This window comes from Callospermophilus lateralis, unplaced genomic scaffold (genome assembly GCF_048772815.1).
Source record: "Callospermophilus lateralis isolate mCalLat2 unplaced genomic scaffold, mCalLat2.hap1 Scaffold_113, whole genome shotgun sequence".
Taxonomy (NCBI): Eukaryota; Metazoa; Chordata; class Mammalia; order Rodentia; family Sciuridae; genus Callospermophilus; species Callospermophilus lateralis.
The window spans coordinates 3,346,226-3,365,793 of NW_027511570.1; the positions used below are offsets into that span (position 1 = coordinate 3,346,226).

At 36.5% G+C, this 19,568-nt stretch overlaps 1 protein-coding gene across 1 annotated transcript in view; it reads right to left on the minus strand.

Moving 5' to 3' along the window:
- LOC143386132 (integrin beta-6-like) overlaps positions 1-19,568 on the minus strand; it is a 49,715-nt gene that overhangs the window by 17,617 nt on the left and 12,530 nt on the right. Inside the window, exons 2-5 of the mRNA XM_076841433.1 lie at positions 10,527-10,616; positions 6,723-6,857; positions 6,104-6,518; positions 23-245 (exon numbers count right to left, since the gene is read on the minus strand). Of these exons, the coding sequence (XP_076697548.1) occupies positions 23-245; positions 6,104-6,518; positions 6,723-6,857; positions 10,527-10,616 (863 nt within the window). The remainder of the gene's footprint in view (positions 1-22; positions 246-6,103; positions 6,519-6,722; positions 6,858-10,526; positions 10,617-19,568) is intronic.

Sequence of the window (19,568 nt, forward strand, 5' to 3'; positions counted from 1 at the left end):
ACTAAAGCGATAGAGACATTACCGCTTTGAGTTACAGGGGTCACCGCAGGTAGGACATCGTTCACAGGTGGGACCCGAGGCTCCGGGGTTTGTGCAAACACACTTGCCGCAAATGCAGTCCCCACGCCCGCTGCACAGCACTCCGTCTTCAGAGACACACGAGTCCGTGCTGGTTGTGAAGTTATAGTATTCACCAGTCCAGCCGGTCCTGCACACGCACTCGCCACAGTCACAGTCTCCGTTATCTGTAAAACACGCATTCGGTTCTCTGCTACCCATGGTCAAAGCCATCTGTAGGCTTGCGGGGAAGGGCATCTTTTCTCTTTGCCTTTAAATACTAGCAAAAAGACTGAAGAACAAAATGAGAAAAAAGTGTGTGTGTGTGTGTGTGTGTGTGTGTGTGTGTGTGTGTGTGTGTGTAATTGTAGACATTTTATTAATATGTTTTGCTAACTGCATATGCTTATTGATCTGGTCTCCTAACTGAAGATCCACTTGATTACCTGATGTTATAGAAGAGAGAATTAATAACCAGATGAAATGAGAGAATCCAGGCAAACCTATAGCAGCTACTTGGTGCACATATGTACATATGTATATATACTTAATTGTTATTTTGATTTTTTGCCTCTAATTAATATGACATAAGATGGAGATGCAAGACAGGTTTGAATGAATGCCCACCCTTCTACATCATCAAGCTGATTGATCATGAAAGCCTCATCTAAAAAAACAGAGGGAACAAATCTACTTCCAATGATTTTGGTAGGATGAGATACAGTGTGAATCTCCTACTTCTGCATTCACCAGTTAGCTGTCCCATGGGCATAGAATGAGAGTTGGACAAGTTCAATGTTTTATAACAAACTTTGAGCATATACTGTGTGCCAAAGGTTATATTACGCCTGAGGATAGAGAATCAAATAAGACAAAGTCATTGAATTTATAATTTAGTACAGGAGGCAGGCAAATAGATACTACTATTACTAAATACAAAACAGTGTATTGGATACAGGGCAAAAATTTCCCAATTAAACTGGAAATTTAGGAAAGTTTCCAAAGGAAGTGATACCTGGACTGAAGGAAGGTAGAAGATGAAAGAAGAGTTTTACCTACATTTCAGGCAAAGAAAAAGACAAATGCTGAAAGTGTAGAATCATGTGGCTTGCTTAACAACTGTAGCAGTCTCATATGGCAGGAGCCAACGCTGCTTGTAGGATGTGATAGAGGGAAGGATGGAAAGGTCAACAAAATACCAGAAGTCAGAGTGTGAGATGGCTGAGCACTACAGTAAGAGCTTTGATCCTGGAGGTTATGAAATTTTAAGAAGGGTAGAGCCCTGAACACATCCACGTGTGTCTAGATATGTCCTGTCATCAGTAGAGAGTCAAACCAGGACAGAAAAACCATTTGAGAGGATTTCCATGAACAGTGGGCTGAACAACAATGATAGTGTCAGTGGGAAGAGTGAGGGCTGCTGTGCTCAGGGTAAGGTGCGAAGTTACCAGGATCCATGTAAGGAGAACCAAAGAGGAACGGCACCCTCCCCAGGTGATAAGGCTAGGAGCTAGTGAGTGATGTGGCTCTCCACTGACCTGGAAGGGAAGCCAGCTCATGGTCACTGCTGTGTCCCAACACCTGGCACATGGTAGTGCTTCATTATGGAATGAATAATTGGATCTAAAGCGGAAGAGGAAAAAGAGCTCTGGGTCTGTTGAGTTTGAGGGGCCTGTAGGATATCCTTAAAGGTGGCTGAATATGAGCCTGAAGTTTGGGGTTGGACATCCATGAGGGAAAGGCAGTGGTAGAGGCCACTGTGAACCAGGTCATCTAGGGAGAGCAGGGAGAGTGAGAAAAGCTCTGGAGAGCATTGGCATTTAAAAGGCCATCAGAGGAGAGACTGAGGGAGCAGGAGCAAGGTGGCTGCAGAAGCCTGGGGCAGACACAATTCCAAGGAGGAGGCACGCGGAAACCAGCTGTGGACAAACGTCTCATCTAATCTTGCAAGTCCCTTATAGATCTGGCCACGTAAAAGTATATGAAATACTCTGAGATGATAAATGTGTTTAAGATAATGGTGTGTGTCCACTCCTTACATTTTGGGGTGCCTGAAATGCCCAGTATACTAAAATAGGCATTTGATGTTCCAAACAAATAACATTTATTTACAAAGTCTCCTAACTGATACTTTCTTAAGAAGTAAAAACTGTGCACTCAGGCATTTTGCCCCACAAGTTTTGATCTTCCAGCAAAACTTAGTATTACCTAAGATGGTGTCTAACAGTGTTTATAACAGTGCCTGGCCCAGCACTAAGCACTACATAAGTGCTAGTTATCAGCGTTATTCCTTAAAACTATCCAGTAGCAAGAACCTGTAAGCAAAAGTATTCATCAGTATTAAAACTCTTATACCTTTACTGAAAACTGTACAAAAAATAAAAATCACAAGTGAAACATGCTTCTACTTGTAAGAGGCACTGCCAAGTTCACTGTGGACTAAGGGATCCTTGCAAACTTTGCTGTTGTAGCTGATTACTTTTCTCTCCTCATGATTGAGCCTAAGGGATTGAGAGTAGGTGAGTCCTCGGCTTAATCTCTGCCCAGTCAAAATCATACACACAAAAATAACAAAGATAACCACAAAGGTTTTGAAATTGGGTTCCTGGTGTGTGTGTGTGTGTGTGTTATATGTTTATACATGTATATATATATATATATATATATATATATATATATATATATATATATATATATATATTATATGTATGTATGGCATTAGAGAAAATACTTCCTGCCATTGCTGCTGTAGGAACAGGTACATCCATATTCTATATGTATATGTGTGTGTGTGTGTGTGTGTGTGTGTATATATATATAGTATCTGTGTGTATGTTAACTTGTTCTTGCTCTCTCTCTCTGTCTCTACATATACTAAGGAGGGCACACTCCTCTAACAAAAGATGATTTAAAATTTATCTGGATCTATGACATTAAGACATTCCAACTGTATCTAATAACCTATGCAATTCATAATTGAGCCAATTAACTCAAAGCTAAGAATAATTAATTATTTTGAGCCAATTTAAGTTTCATATGTAAGTGATCTTCAGAATTATAATACTTTTTGATTTCTTCCTTAGCAAAAGAGGAAACTTACATTCACAATGGGGAGAAATTTTGAAATTACAATTTAATCTGAATAATTAATATAATCTATACATATTACAAAATGAAATGTGCATTTCCAAATGTTTCAAGAATGCCCAAGAGTATTATATATGTAAGAATTACTTGCAGAAATTTAGAAAACCCATTCTGGAGAAGGAAAAAAGAACCATCACAGCAAAAACAAAGCACTCCTTTCAAATTTAGAAACCTTCCTTTCTGCTGACCTTCCAGAACCGTCAGCCTGGTCACTGAAGTTGCTAATTGATATCCAAGCAACCAATTATTTAACGCACGTGTTCATGCAGCAACAACAGTAGCAGCACCTTCCTATAGAAGTTTTATTTAGAGGCAAGATGGTAACTAAAGATTCAGAAAAATCACCAAGATCTTTTTAGAGAGCTAGTTTCTTCTGAAAGTCATTGACAAACAAGTATAAGTGAATAATGGCAGGAAGTATTTTCTCTAATCCCATTTTTCTGTTACTGCTTCCAGTCTCTTAAAAATCAAAATATAAGAGACTAATGGAATTTGGGCAAGAAAAAAAATCAATGGAGCCCTGTATGCCTGAGTGCTTGCAGATGGACGAAAGAAGTTGCATGAAAAGGAACATTGTGATAATAGCCCTTCAGAAAAGGAGCACATTGCCAAGTGTATTAGTGGTAAAATAAGTGAGATCAGCCCAAGTTGTGAGGCTGGGGCATATATGGTCTGCTTTGAAAATATCAGTAGCAGCAACAGCAGCAGCAGTGTCTCCTCAGAGCAGAGATTTTTATCCCTTCTCTAAGCACAGTGCCAGGCACATAGTAGATACTCCAAAACTACTTGGCAAACTTGAAGAATTGTACTTACTTTTTTTTGAGGGGGGGATTGTACCAGGGATTGAACTCAGGGGCACTCAGTCACTGAGTCACATCCCCAGCCCTATTTTGTATTTTACTTAGAGACAAGGTCTCACTGAGTTGCTTTTGCTGAGTTGCCTTGCTTTTGCTGAGGCTATCTTTGAGCTTGCTATCCTCCTGCCTCAGCTTCCTGAGCCACTGGGATTACAGGTGTGCACCAGAGCACTTGGCTGTATTTACTTTCATTAGACATTTAAAAGATAAAATTACTATTCATCTTTTGTGATGTTACTAATCAACAAAATAGCTTCATAGAAACAGTTGTGGCTGAGGATCATAATGTACTCCAGAGGATGAAGGAAATGAACATTGGTGAAATTTTTGAGGTTAGCTGAAGAAATCATTGTATTTTTCTTTAAAGAGAATTTCTTTAGCAACTGCTGTATTTGATTAAAAAAAAAGTTGCTATTGTCAGATCTTCGTAACTACAACGAACAGAGCAGGTCAACTGTTTTTGCATTTATTCCATTTTCCCCTGTATATAAAATAAGATGAAAGGCAGTCAGGGAGCACAGTGCTACAGAGCACATGAGCAATTTATGCTGTTTTGTATTCCTTAGATCCAGGACTTTAAGGGTGATGTATAGCTGGTGTTAGTATAGCTATTAGATTATATTACGTTTAGCATATTTTGGAAAGTAATTGTAACTATTTTAAATGTTTATATATATTTTTAAAGACTTGTATTAGAAATGCAGTGTGGAATTCTGTCAGATATATTCTTTCTAGGATGTGGTGACAGCCTTTGGGTAGCTTCTTTTTGCTTCCAGGTTGTGTCTTGTCTGCATAAAGTGAAGACAGTTTATGGACTTGGAAGCACACCCATAAAATCTGGAAATAAGGGGCTGGGATGTCACTCAGTGGTGAAGTGCTTGCCTCAAATGCTCAAAGTCCTGGGTTTGACAGTACCCCTGCCCCTTTATCCTGTGCCAAAAAAGGAAAGACAAAAATAAGCTTAGGAAACAAAGTTTCTAAGTTTTTCATTCTGTATTGTGGACAGGGGTGAGAGAAAGTGGATTTTCTCAGAAGATCCCATTTGTAGCCATAGCTGCAGCAGAGAAATGAAAGGTAGTGGATTCCTAGGGGTATCAAATGATATTCAAAAAGCTTGGAATTCTCTGTGGCTTCCTTTCTTTCAGGTGTTTTTCCTCCCTGAAAATTGGTCTCTTTTATATGTTCCTAACGCTGTGGTTTGAAAACCCAACTTGCCTAATTTTCTGTAGAGATAATGGCTGTCTGTTTTGAAGAGCCATTTGCTTGCATACTGTGAAAAACTCAGACATTAGAGCTTACATTCAACCGTCAGTTAAGATTCCATTTGTAGTAGAAATTTATATTATTTTAAAATATATTAAGATATTTGTAATCTTGTCTGCATCAACCATTCTTAAATACATGTGTATAAATATCAGAATGATTTTATAATAGTCAGGCAATGAATTCTTAAATTCTAGTTACTTTACATCTATACATAATATTAAAATGTAAATATTTCTATTTTAAACTTTTCTTCATTTCTTAAGAAATTTTCTATTTTCATCCTTTCCATAGGCTTCTCATTTATGTTCTTACTCATTGTTGTTAGACCTATTGCCTAACCTAATACATATCACATAGTAGGTACTTAATAGAAATCTATGGAATGAGTGGGGGCTATGAGAGTCCATTTAGTGTCCTTGTGCTCCTTGTCCTTGGAAGCATGCCCCTTTAGCAGTCTAATTTTTATTTTCGCAAAGCAATAGGCATTTAAGAGTTGGGTCACACCCATCAGCTTGGTCCAGAAAATTCTGGAAGATAATGGAATTCAGATCACAGGCAATTTTGAGGACCCTGGGTGATAACTACAGATTAGAAAAAGCCAGAAGAAAAATGCGAGAGAAGATTCAGTAATCCTAAATCTAAAGATTAACCCACCAAATTGATCATTAAATATTTATAGAACACCCACTATGACCAGGAATCTTTGAAGGTAGAAAAGATGCAAAGCCCCTTTCTGATATTTGAATAGCAGTGAGATGCCTTTATATGTGGCCTACCTCCACAGAGCAGCCCTTTGTGTCTCACGCAGGAGAAATTGTCACACTGGCAGTAAGGCCCATAAATGTTTCCATAGGGAGACAGGTGGCAGATGCACTGCCCACAGTAGCAGTTGCCCCTTCCACTGCATGAGGGGTGATTGGGGGCCTCCTTGCAGGAATCTGTGCTCAGCATGTCCTTGCCACACTCGCAGTGAGGGCCCATGTGGCCAGGGATGCAGGCACACACCCCACACTGGAAGGAGCCATTTCCATTGTGGCATTTGGAGCTGTTAACTTCCACTTCTTTCTGACAGTCACAGTGGCACTCCGGACTGATGAGTATTTCCAGGGTGTCCCCCAGCCCCACAGCCTTTATGATAATGCGCCTGCTTCTCTCACAGTTGGGTATACTCACAGTCACGTTGAATGAAGCCTGGAAAAGAAAATACCAATTATCTACTTCCTCCGACCACCAACCTGCAGGAGGTGAAACAAGGTCGTGTGAAAATCAGCTTTGCCAAAAGTGTCTATTAGGAAATCTTTGAAATTCTTGAAAGGAGCCCAGCTCCACTATGCTAAGCTAACCTCTGACCATCTGAATATTTTTTTCATACAGCTGCATTGTCCATCTACTTACTATGTCTCCCACCTTCATGTGCAAGCATTTCTTTTGGTGTGGGAAGAGGGTGCCATTGTTACAGACAGTTGTGAAGGACAGGTTGAGTCCTTTGGTGTCTCCTAATACCTCCAGTTCCACCTCAGACCGCAGTTCCTTGAATTAAGACATAAAGGGTTAAATAAGTCACAACAGAAAGTACAACCAGAAGAGGAAACCGAGTCATTAAACTATAAATGAATAAAATTAAATTGGATCTAAAAGAAATTTACCATATAATTAATCAAGCAAGGAAATGACAATCAATATTGAATTTAAGACACCATTAATCATAAGATATGCTATTATCACATGATAAACTATGATAAAAATAACTCATGTGGTTCTGCACAACCTATGATAGTCATTAGTCTATCAATGCTCTGAAAATAATTCCATCCATTCTGAAGCATTTAGCAAATTCTCCTGCATTGCATAGTTTGGCATATAAAAGACAAATTTTTTTGCTTGTATCTTGATAATAAAATATTATAACAGTTTCCTTTACTTGTAAGTGCCTTCATTTCTTAGGTCCCATACAGTAACTGTCGATTTGGTAAGAAATTCAGAATTACAGCCATTCCTCCAACGAGAAATATTTGCTTCACTGATATCAGATTTACACCCTGCTGCTCTGTTTTGGTACATTTCTGCATACATAATAACTTTCATCTTGATATCAACTCATAGGACAAAGTTTTCAAAGATATTTAAAATGGCAATTAAACTTAGCACTTACATAGCAACAATGCATTCTAGGAGTTGAAGTGACAGTGATCACAACTGTCAATAAAACCATGTCATGACTTCCACCTGGCATGCAGTGGTTGTAAGGCACCATGAATTAACAAATTGATCCAAGATTTAGAGGTGCAAAATGTAGGGGAAACTGCCTTAAAGTCATTATTAGAATTCATTGAGTGCCTATTGTACATTTAATGTAGAGTCAAGTCTAGGATGAGACTGGATTTCTGTTCTCAGAAGCTTATCATTTTTACTTTTCCTATTTCTTATAAACTTACAACATCAATGTACATATTTTGGGGGATAAAACCAAATTATTAAAGATAAAAAACAGAATAAAAATGAATTTAAAAATATTATGAAGTAACTTAAACTTCAATTCATCTAAAAGGTTTTGAGTTCATATACTCATTTCATTGATAGCATTTTATAAGCATATTTAGCTTCAAACTTAATTTTGCTAACTTCAGAATCAGATGACCCTACCTTCTCCAAATTCTGTTTATTTTGAAATCATCAAGACAAAAGTAGCATTGGAGATGCATAGTGAATCTCCAGGAGCTAAATGAGAAATGAGGGATGTGTCTATAGGTGACATCCATAATGAGGATCAGTAAGTGACATCATCTGACCTAACTGAAGGAAGTCTCAGCATTGGTATGATTGAGAATCATTGCAAATTTGACCAGGAATATTTTAGTGTAAATTTCCCAAGGAAAGGGCATACATGTTAATTTGTATCTTTTATTATTTCATTCATTTGCTGATTGAACATCTCCTAGGAGTCAGGACAACCAAAATAAACCAGTGGATTCCTTCCCAGGGTTTAAATTCCAGTAGAGGAGCTTGTACTTTGGATCACTGGTATTTCAGGAGCCTTTATTATGTGGTTTGGAAAGGGAGGAAATTAGTAAGAGATAGGCAGATGAGTATACACCCAGTATTTAAAATTTTAAAAAATATCAATATGGCACCATAAAATACTCAGCTAATGTTTATAGCCACAAACTATAAACACATCTGCCTCTGCCCTATAAGAAGTCAAACAGATGGATTTTATGTTTTCTCTCAATATAGTCTTTCCTTTTTTTATATACTGAAAAAGAAATTCAGTCTGTAGGTCTCTATATTTTAAAGTCTTTTTTAGAATACATTTAAAAATAACATAGTAGAAAAATAGTTTCTGCTTTTGTCATGATTGATCACATACTTCATTCACCCTGAATCATAAAGTTCCAATAACTCTAGACCAAGATTGTTCAGTAGAAGAATAATAGATACTTACTGGTATTTTGGGGAGAGTAAAATGAGGACACAGATTCAATTCAAATGTTTAATGCTTTGAGTTCAACTGCACTGTAACTTATGTGGTGACTTGGGACCATAAAGCGGGATGTAACCTCTGGCAGAGCAAGCAGGGACATGGATAGACTCGTCAGGCGGGAGGGGGAAATATTTTTGACTATTCACTGTTTTTTAATTTGCTTGATTTCTTTGGAGATGTTAGTGGCCAACACTTTGGAAAGTATTGGGTTAAAGAAAACAGAGAATGCTATAATCCAGTGAAGGATTGCTTTGTAATTTTATTTGATTCTACACATTAAAACTTTAATTACTGCATGAGAGGGAGGAAGATTTTTATAGTGTTTTGTTGATGTGCTTTCCTGTCTGAAAGAATTTCAAGCATGAGCTAATGTGGTGATTAATTTTTGATGTGAGCTAAGAAAACAGAAATTTCTGAGGATAATCAGTGAGAAAAAACCCATCCTGTTAGAATTTAAATGGACACATCTTTATTTTATTCTCTGAGGAAATGAAATATTTGAAAAGGAATTTGTTGCTTCCTTCCCCTTCAAGTGAGTTTCAAAATTGGTGGGGTGAAATGGAGGTGTTTTTTTTTTTTTTTTTTTTCAGAAAAATCATTGTGGAGGTTTTTTTTTTCCAAAATGTGTAGCTTCCACCTTCCCCTCAACTTCTTCAAAGTTAGAAACAAAGGAATCTGAGTATGCCTGTTTTTTAAAAAATCTTCTCAGATGATTCTGATATGTCATTAGTTAGGGAACACTGGTTCAGTATATGCTGAGTATTGTATACTCACTAGGGTCATTTATTTGCAATTTTAAAACATCCAAAAATAGGATAATTTTATTCGTTCATTATTATGGAAACGCTGCTTAAAGCAAATGCTAGAGCTTTACTGCTTCCTAAAAATTCACTTTTTCTATGCCCGTCCTAATTTAGAGCTTCATCTACCTCTTTGTGGGGTTTTGCTTTTTTTTTTTTTACATTAAAAGCAAATAAAGGGGAATGATATTTAGGAACCAAAATAAAGAAGATTTGGCAACTGGGCATGGTTGACTGAGTTAGAAAATGGGGGCAAAACAGGAAAACAATAACCCTGTAGGTATATATCCCATTTTAAGGGAGGAATTCTGTCCTCAGTACTAACTCACCGTCAAGGCACACACACACACACACAAAAAAAATTACCTACATACTTGTTAAACCAATAGAAATTTCCCTGGTTCACTAAAGTTGAGAGCCTTGAATGTGGCATGCAGGTGTGCTTTTGGTATTTTGGTGTGTAGCCAAGAGTCTGTATTCTTGCTTGAATAAATGATCTTGTCTCATTAAACCCCTGGAGTTGGTTCCCTACATAACTTCTTCAATCAATGGCAATTTACAAGTAGATTTTTTTTTCTTTTTGGAGACCGAAGAGAGCTTGATTGTATGACTCATGGAGTCTTTCTAGTCAACTTAAAAATTTTGCTGGGAACAGTGCTGCTGTGGGTTATTATGAAAACAACCTCAACTATCTCAACTTTCTGTCCAGGTTTGTGATTTTCTACCTGATGCTCCACTTTTCAAATGAAGTAAACCAATTTTAATATTTTGGCTACATTCATACAAAGAGATTTTCTTTGGATCAAGACTCTTACCAACAAATGAGAATGCAGTTCATTGCCTAAAACACATCTGAGTTTGTGAATACTAAAGAAATACAAAACAAGAAGCCAACTTCTTACAAAGTATCATACATACTTCATAAGCTGAGATAATGAGCTGGAGAATGTTTCCAGAGTCCTTCTGAAGCAGTCCCACTGTGGCTCCAGGAATAAGTTTTGCATAATTCTGTAAATAGCAGCAGCAGCAACAACAAAAGTCAGTCAATCTCTGTTCTCCGTAATTGAGAAGTGATAAGTGTGGGGTTCAGCTCTCAGACTGTGATCACCTCTATTTAACTGGCTGGTGAAAACAGACTCCTGATAATAAAGGGGTGTTTCTCCCGAAACTGGTGCCCCTACATGCTGCTGCTTACTGGGCTCTGTGGGAAATGGATTGGCCAGAGTTGCTACTGGGAAACCTAGGGTTTGTGGTTGCCTTTGTCTAGGGCTGTGATTTGTATCACGACAGGAGTCAAGTCTCAAATAATAATAATAACATTTATATAATAACTTCCACTCCTATAGCATCTGTTGTCCAAAAAAATTTTGAGCACACATCCAGGAACTTCCTTCTCATTTAGGAACCTTGTTAAACATTGTTTATGTTTTCATGAAATGGTCAACAGATGTGATTAATTATGTAATGTTGCAGATGTTTCCCAGAGTGCTCTATCTTGACGCAGGTCCATTTAAAGATCAAATAGGAGGGCATACAACCCAGTTCTGCTGGGAACCTGTATTTCTCACTTTAGCCATCCTATTAGGAATAGGAGTTGCTGCAGAAATGGGCAAAGGAACCACTGCCCTGGGTGTTTACTGGATATTTTTAAGTACAATGTTTATACTGCTATTTTTGCCTTTATTCTCTTCTTGAGCAAAGTTAAATTTTTTGTTATGGTGTGGCCAACCAAACTCAGTCCATCTTTTGTATCCTACAAAATAGAATGTTTCATTGCTTAGTTTTGTTAAATTTAAAAAATATTGCTTGTATTTTCATTTCTTATTCTGTAGTATAAATGCAATATTTTTTATTTGATCTAATTAGTTATATATGGCAATAGAATTCATTTTGACACATTGTACACAAATGGAGCATAGCTTCTTATTTCTCTGGCTGTTCATGGTGCTGAGTCACAACAGTAATGTAATCATACATGTATATAGGGTAATAATGTCTGGCGCATTCTACCATCCTTCCCATTTCCACAGCCCTACCCCTCCCCACTCCACTCTGCACAATCCAAAGTTCCTTCATTCTTCCCTACCTCCCCCCAACTATGAATCAGCATCCACTTATCAGATAAAATATTTGGCTTTGGGGATTGGCTTATTTCACTTATCATGATAATCTCTAGTTCCATCCATTGACCTGCAAATGCCATAATTTCATTTCTTTGTTAGGGGCCATATGTGAACTATGGGCAATGTTGGAACCATTAAGGCAGGGAGCCGCTCTTCCAGGAACTCCTGGGTGAAATTCCCCGATTCAAGAACCACCAGATTATGCTGGTACCCTGACATAGCTCACAGCTCCAAGTTTAAACACAGCAGCTGGAGATGGTCAGTAACCTGCCAAGCACAAACAACCTGTTTACCCAAGATCTCCTGCTACACCGAAACCTTATACCTACCAATCCCCTTTGATCTGTACCTCTGTAAATAAAGCAAGTGCAGGCTTTTGTTTGTTAGAAGTCAGAATCCTCTGATCAGCTCAATCCATCACACCCTTGCTTCTAAAATAAGTCTGGTTTTCTGTGTTTAATTCGGAATACTACTTTCATAACTTTATTTCACAGTCTGCCCATACCTCCCAAGGTTACCTACTCCCTTGCCCATGCGGGATGTGGGTGGCACTGCTTTAAGGATGAGTAATATTCCATTGTGTATATGTTACACATTTTTTCATCCATTCTTCAGGGAAGATTGGTTCCTTAGTTTGAATTGAGCTGCTATAAACATTATGTGGCTGTGTCACTATAGTATGCTGTTTTCCTTTGGGTATAAACCAAGGAGTGGGATAGCCAGGTCAAATGGTGGTCCCACTCCAAGTTTTTGTCAGGGATTTTCATACTGCTTTCCAGAGTGATTGCACCAATTTGCAGTCCCATCATGAACGCATGAGTGTGCCTTTTCCCCCCCACATCCTCACCAACCCCTTTGTTGCTTGGATTCTTGATAGCTCCCATTCTGACTGGAGTGAGATGAAATCTTAGAGTAGTTTTGGTTTTCAATTCTCTAATTGCTAGAGATGATTGAATTTTTTTCATGTTTGTTGATTGATTGTATTTCTTCTTCTGTGAAGTTCCTTAGCCCATTTATTTATTGTTTCCTTATAAATGCAATATTTGTAACTCTAAGCATTATGATATCTATATATGAGTGTTACTTACCTCCTAATTTTTGCTCTTTTTTTTCTATTCCATTCTATCATGTGTGTTTTTATTTTTATATTGTCAAGGTTAATTTCATTCAATTGTAAATGTGAGATCCTATCCTCTTTATAGATTTTAAAATTTGAGATATTGGTCATGCTTTGGGAGTATCAAAATACATATTAGTATTAAAATATATGTTATTGTAATCTCAAAAGTTGTGCTAGTTTAATTCACTTCTTAGAAAGTTTTGCTTTTCTTGAAGTGCTTCTAGTAAAAACTTGATCTCTTTTATTTATTCATAGACTCTATAGTTTCAGACTGCATTATCATACTATTCAAATTCATGAAGATCATCTTTCTAGTGCAATTCTTTTGACCCGTCCTTTATGCTTTAACATGTGCTCCAATTTCATTCTGTATTTTCCTTCATTGGTTTACTAGTTTAAATTCACTTTTAAATCACATGCCCTTAGGGGGTAGGGTCATGGCTCAGTTGTAGAGTGCTTGCCTAGCATGTGTGAAACTGGGTTTGATTCTCAGCACCACATATAAACAAATAAATAAAAAGGTCTATCCATAACTAATAAAAATATTTAGACAAAAAACACATACCCTTATTTTCTAGTTACATGATCAGATAGGATGCATGGTAAGTAACCATTATGAATGTGTAAATGTCCAAAAAGTTCATAATTGTTTCTCCACATATGATTAAGAATTCTGCTGGGCATAAACTCATCAGTCAATACATAAAAAATGTGGAAGTGATATTCCATTGCCCTCCTCTGAAGTCCACTGTTGTTCCTAAATATTTGAAGCCAGTTTAAGTTTTTTTCTTTGTAGGTGATTTTTTAATTCCATTAATGTCATCTCAGTGCCATCTTTGGAAGGAAAAAAGGTGTAAAATGTGTATTCCAAGTTGCCACTCTGATCCAGAAGTGTACATTTTGATAAAAACAAATTTTGAAAAATTAACCAAACAACAGCAACAAAAAAATAATAATGAGGATTGAATTAACCTTAATGTGTATCTTCTATCCCCCACATTGCCTATGTAACTTTGTTCAAGGTTCCAACCACATACGATGACTGGTTATCTCTTTTAGAGTGTAGGATGGTGGGTCTAATAATGGATGCACATTGAAATCATTTGAAGAGTTTTGTCTCATTCATTCTACTCTCTTCCCATATTCCTTTCCCTTCCCTTCATTCTCCTTTGTAACTCCACATCATGTACAACCACAAAAATGGGATCCCAATTAGAACAAGTTATACTCCATGTATATATAATATGTCAAAATATACTCTACTGTCATGTATTTCTAAAAAGTACAAATAAAAAAATAAAGTATATGCAACCAAAAAAATCATTTGGAGAGCTTATAGATTTGAGCCAATCAATATCTTCAATAACTACACTGGATACCATACTGGGATGGGATACAGTGTGGTTTCAAAGCTCTTCGGGTGACACTAATCTTCAGAGAGGGTAGAGAACCTCTGCTGTTAGAAGTCAAGGAGAAGAGTATGTTTCTTCAGTCTTTGAAACTTTAGTCCCTGATAGAGTGCCTAATCCAGAAGAATTAAAATAGTAAAAGAATACAATACCAGTCTATCTCATTTCATGAATCCAAGTTAAATGACTTCAAATTTCTAATATTTCAAAATGGTAAAATTTAATCAGCCATAATTTATTAAACAATTCAGGTTTATATCTGGAAGATGCAATTAAAGATTATTAATTAATAACCCACACAAATCAATCAAGGGAGAAAACATGAAAATAAGAATGTCTATCTTTAGAGGGGTATATTGCTCTATAGATAAGTAGTTATACACAAAACAAGACATGTGTATACATACACACACATACTGGAAGAACCTGATTGTATAATTCATTCTGGTATTTTTGATTCTCACTAATCATAGAGCTAAAATAGTTTCAGAATAAGACTGCTGTGAAGTGTGATTTAAAAGAGGCCCTGTAGACACAAAGTAGATATGAGATCATGCTGTCATAACAGGATTATTTATATTTTTCCATCACATTGTTAAAATAAAAATAGAAAAGACACAGAAGGAAACAAATTCCAAATAAAGTAGATCTCATCCTGAATTTAAAGCTAGAGATTAGCACTGCAGGTAGACAAACTTTTACTAAAGAACCCATTAGCAGAAAGCTTTGGATTTCTATTGCCTGACACTAGCTGAAAGGAAAATACATATGGATAAACTGATGGATTGATAGCTTTATTTCGCACAGAAACAGGTCTCCAGAAATAGATTCTAATTCAATAGAATAGGAAAGTATTTTGTTTTGTTTTTGTTGTTGCTGTCAGCAGCTATCTCAAAACTGACTGGATAATAGAGATTGTTCCAAAACATTTTAGATAGTACAGAAAGCATTTGGATACCATTTCCAGAGAGAATCCAAAGTATAGAATATCTGATAAAAGTTCATTTTTCAAATATTAAGAAGCAGATTCTATTTTACACAAAAAATAAAATCAAATCAAAATACTTGAGAACTCAGTACAAATAACTTGAAAACTATTAGCAGTTTGCAAAATAATCCAAGCACCATATAAATGACTCCTTCTTTCAAAAGACAATGATGTTTACCCTTAACCATGTCTTACTAAAGGACACATTATGCCATTAAAACCCAATCTTCACAAGGTATGTTTTCTTCATTAGAATGGAAAAGCAGCACTGACTGGTTAATCACTAGAAGTGTTTTACCTCTCCAGTACAATTCTCTAGGAACAAAGCTTTTGAAAGTGTTTATGATATCAAACATGCACTTTTTCATTTTCAGCAATGCAATGATACTTGAGCTTGAGATACATCAAAGATACATCACACTGGAGAGAGATTAAAGAGGTAAGGAAGATAACATTCAAGACTGTTGCAATAGTGGGAGAGAGGTTGACCTCAACTCTGCTGAAAAAAATAAAAATTAAAAAAGTGTGAGCATTTGTAAGCACTGAGATCATCCAGTGGAAACTTGCTGGAGAACATTAAGGAAGAAGTTGGTCAATGTGATTTAACAATCTGTGTTTCTATGTCTCTGAGATTCACACTTAGGTCCCTATGTTCCTCCAGAGACTGGGAGAATGAGGCTCCATCATTTTTAAGGATTACATTTTAAAGTAGCAGTTCCCAGGTCCTTAAGAAAGACATTCCTTGTTTGTGAAACTCCCAAGAGAATGGTATAAGATTTATATCTTAGAAAAGAGGAGAAAGAATATACAACAAAATGATTTCTACTATAAATGTGGTAATAAAAGGGAGGCCAATCACCTAGTATCAGGAAGAAACCTGCTTTAATTTCGGTAAAGCTGAGGGAAATGTTTAGCCAGTCTTTGTCCTATATAAATCAAAATGATTAGCTCCCAGATTACTAAGGACCCTGTCACTAATAGCAAGGATGACTATTTCCATAGGGTACACAAAGTGTGGGGAATTGCTTGTTATCAACCAGGCTCTGCCACTTGCATCTACAGCAGTTTCATCATCACAAAAATGGAAGAAAAAAGTTAAAGGCAGAGGCAGCATTTCTCTCCAAGTAACAATTTTTTTTTACAAAATAAAATGTCTTGATAAGTTTTTCTGAATTATTTTATTTTATTTTACAAAACAAAAAATCTTGATAAGCTTATCAATAAACTGAAGACACTAGTATGAATGAACAAACTTTGCAAAGATTCAAATAAGAACAAAAAACGTTTGTGTCATTAAATAAGTATTCAATTGATACTTCACAGGCTGGAAGAGAGAAAGATAATTTTGAAAAAGAAAGAAAATCATAGGAAAACAGAGCAGTTCCTTGAAAGGAGTAGGGAGCCTAAAGAAATCAGTGGTCAGTGAGAAATTGCTGGCAGCAGGAAGGACAGAGGACTTTGATAGGCAGGTAAAGTGTAAATGGTTTGCAATTCTAGAAGAAGCTTCTCCCTGTCTCTGTTAGTAAAAACAGGCTGCATACAATCACCTGTGAGTGATCTCAGAAAGAATCAGTGAGGCAGAAGTATAAGAACAGCCATAATCTGTGATAGAAAAGGGAAAGAATTCCAGAGAAGACAGTAGTTAGCAGCACAAGTGGCCTCTTACATAGGCACTCACTCCCACCTGCTTCAGAATCACTGGAGGAAGAGAATTATAAAATGGAAAGTCAAGACAGTAAAACTGAATATTACCTGAAAAGTAATATAGAAGAGATATTCAGGCAGTTGAGACTGGGTTATACAGTGGCAATAACAGTTATCTACTGGGTGGGATTAATGTGTGGGTGTGAAAGGTAATGCAGGTGTCCAGTGTCCAGTAATGACAGCCTATGATATTTATGATTAGCTATTATAAGTAAATAGAAAAAACAGCAGAACCCTTTAATAATCTAGTTGATGAATATTGTAAATGTAAGATCAGGGGAAATCAGAATATTTTTGTACATTTCTCTAAGTAACTTTCCAAAATTTGTATTGCAATAGTGCGCAATGAGTAATATATTAAAATTCGTGTAGATACTAAGGAAGAATGCAAAGTAAATGCATCTTTAAAGTCAATTCTTGACTTTTAGTTTTTGAGAAATTATTACATGCATAAAGATACGCTTCAACTGATAACCAAAATTAAAGATTTACATATGCAGTATTATATAATTCCTATAGATATAAATAGAGCTCAGATCTATACACCACTCCTTGCCTTTGAACATTTTCTACTATAGGTACAGAAGTATTTTCAGCAGCTCCCTAAAAAGTAAGGTATACAGATTATTAATTTTTCATGATAGTTTTTTATAATGGCTCTTTACATATATACATATGATTTTGTTTTTATTCAGCTATTATTGGGAATTAGTTATATTAATATGCAGAGAAAATACTTACCCTCAATTAATTTGCACTCTATTGGGCAAGCTCTTCAAACAAATGAGCAAAAATAGCACGTGGAAAATATATATTTGTTTGACTCTTTGTTTTAGAGAACACTATGAACGAGTTCAGATTTTCTCCCAAGAAGATAAAGATTCATATGCTGGTGCTGCTTACTTTGACTTCTTGATAAATTCAGTGTGAACCTGAGAAAACCCTCTTCTTTAAAGAGAGAAGATTCTTGTGAACAACGTGGTCCTTTGTGAAACATACATATGAGCATTAAAGCCATCATTTCATCACACAAAATTCACTGTTGAGATCATTTTCAAAGCAACCATTTTAGAGAAAATGAAGTGTCATTTCCACAGAGGTTTCTGTTAGTCAAAAAGTAAGGAGGACATTGATGGTTTAATCTGACAGATTGTTCTGCATGGTCTCTATGTGTATATCAGTAAGTTCTATATTGCTGGACTCTAGTAGCTCTAATTTAATGATACCTAACAACATGAACACAAGAAGACCCATATTCCAATTAAATTTCACTGAAGATAGGACCACCCTTACAGTGGTGCATGCTGTATATCATCTGCACTCACCTCAAGCTTCTGTGTATCAGAGGTCTGCACCAGTCATTCCTGTGGTTGGAAAAACCATACAAATTGCAATTCAAACCATAAATGTCTTGAAAATAGCAATTATAGAAAAGATAGACATATGTTCTCTAGCTCATTACACACACACACACACACACATTTTACCTTGTGATGCAGTCTGTAAAGGTATCATTCTATGATATCTCTCTTGTTCAGGGCCTCCAGCTATTCCCCAGCCTTTGAGGAAAGAGGGTGCTTTAAGCACCAATAGAGTTTAAAAAAAGAATGTACTAAAGAAAGTGAGGATAGGAAACATGAAAGCCAGAAAGCATAGAAGTTAAGACAAAATAACTATATCTTTCTGGGGTGGGTGGGGGAGGCAGAGTAATTCAAGGAGAGACAAGTAGAAAGAAGGAACAGCAAGTTTAAGATTAGAAATAAAATGTATCATGCATGTAAATGTGTAGATCAGAAAACAGGATGGCAGGACTCCTGCATGTTTGATGTTCAGAAATAGCAAGGAGAAAATTAAAAGAAGTTGAAAGCTGATTTTAGATCATATAGTCATCTAATGGATCCTCTAGCTGTATTTTCCAGGCTCAAGTTTTCTGGGGACACAATCTGTTCAAGCCTTGTGAGGTCTTATGCTGACCCTGTTTATGGCTCTATTGTTCATAGAACTTGAAACCATGAAACATAACCTAGTATCATTGCAGGGCCAGGAACTGGAAGCCTTGAATTCTTGCCTGGGGCCTTTAATTGCACTACTCCTGTGACTGCACCTCCCCTTAGATAGTTGATCAAAGCTCCAGTCAAACCTGCAAGGGAAACAGCAGCTAGAATCCTCTTTTATTTCCAAGGTGTACTTGAGTTTTCTCTATTGATGGAATAGTCATTCTGATTCAAGTCTAAAAATAATTATTTAGCATCTTCTGTGTACTGGGTTCTTTGAGGTAAATACAAAGATAAAAAAGACATGTGCCCAGTGGATTTCATACTCAGGGAGCTTATTATTTTTTCATTTGTGTTCTCTCTTTGGATTTCTTTTTTATCTACAATATATGAAATCTTTGAATTGCTGCCATTCATTTAATTATTATTCAACACCCTGTGTTTATCAGGCACTATGATAGAGTCTAGTAATAATACAATAATAAGCTAATTTACATGAAATTGCTTGAGATGTATGCAACTTCATTGAGGACCAAGCTTCAAGAAGGTATCAAGTTAAAGAGAAGTAAATTAACATTTACAGAATAAAGGTAAATGCTATCTTAGGGTAAGATAACCTAAG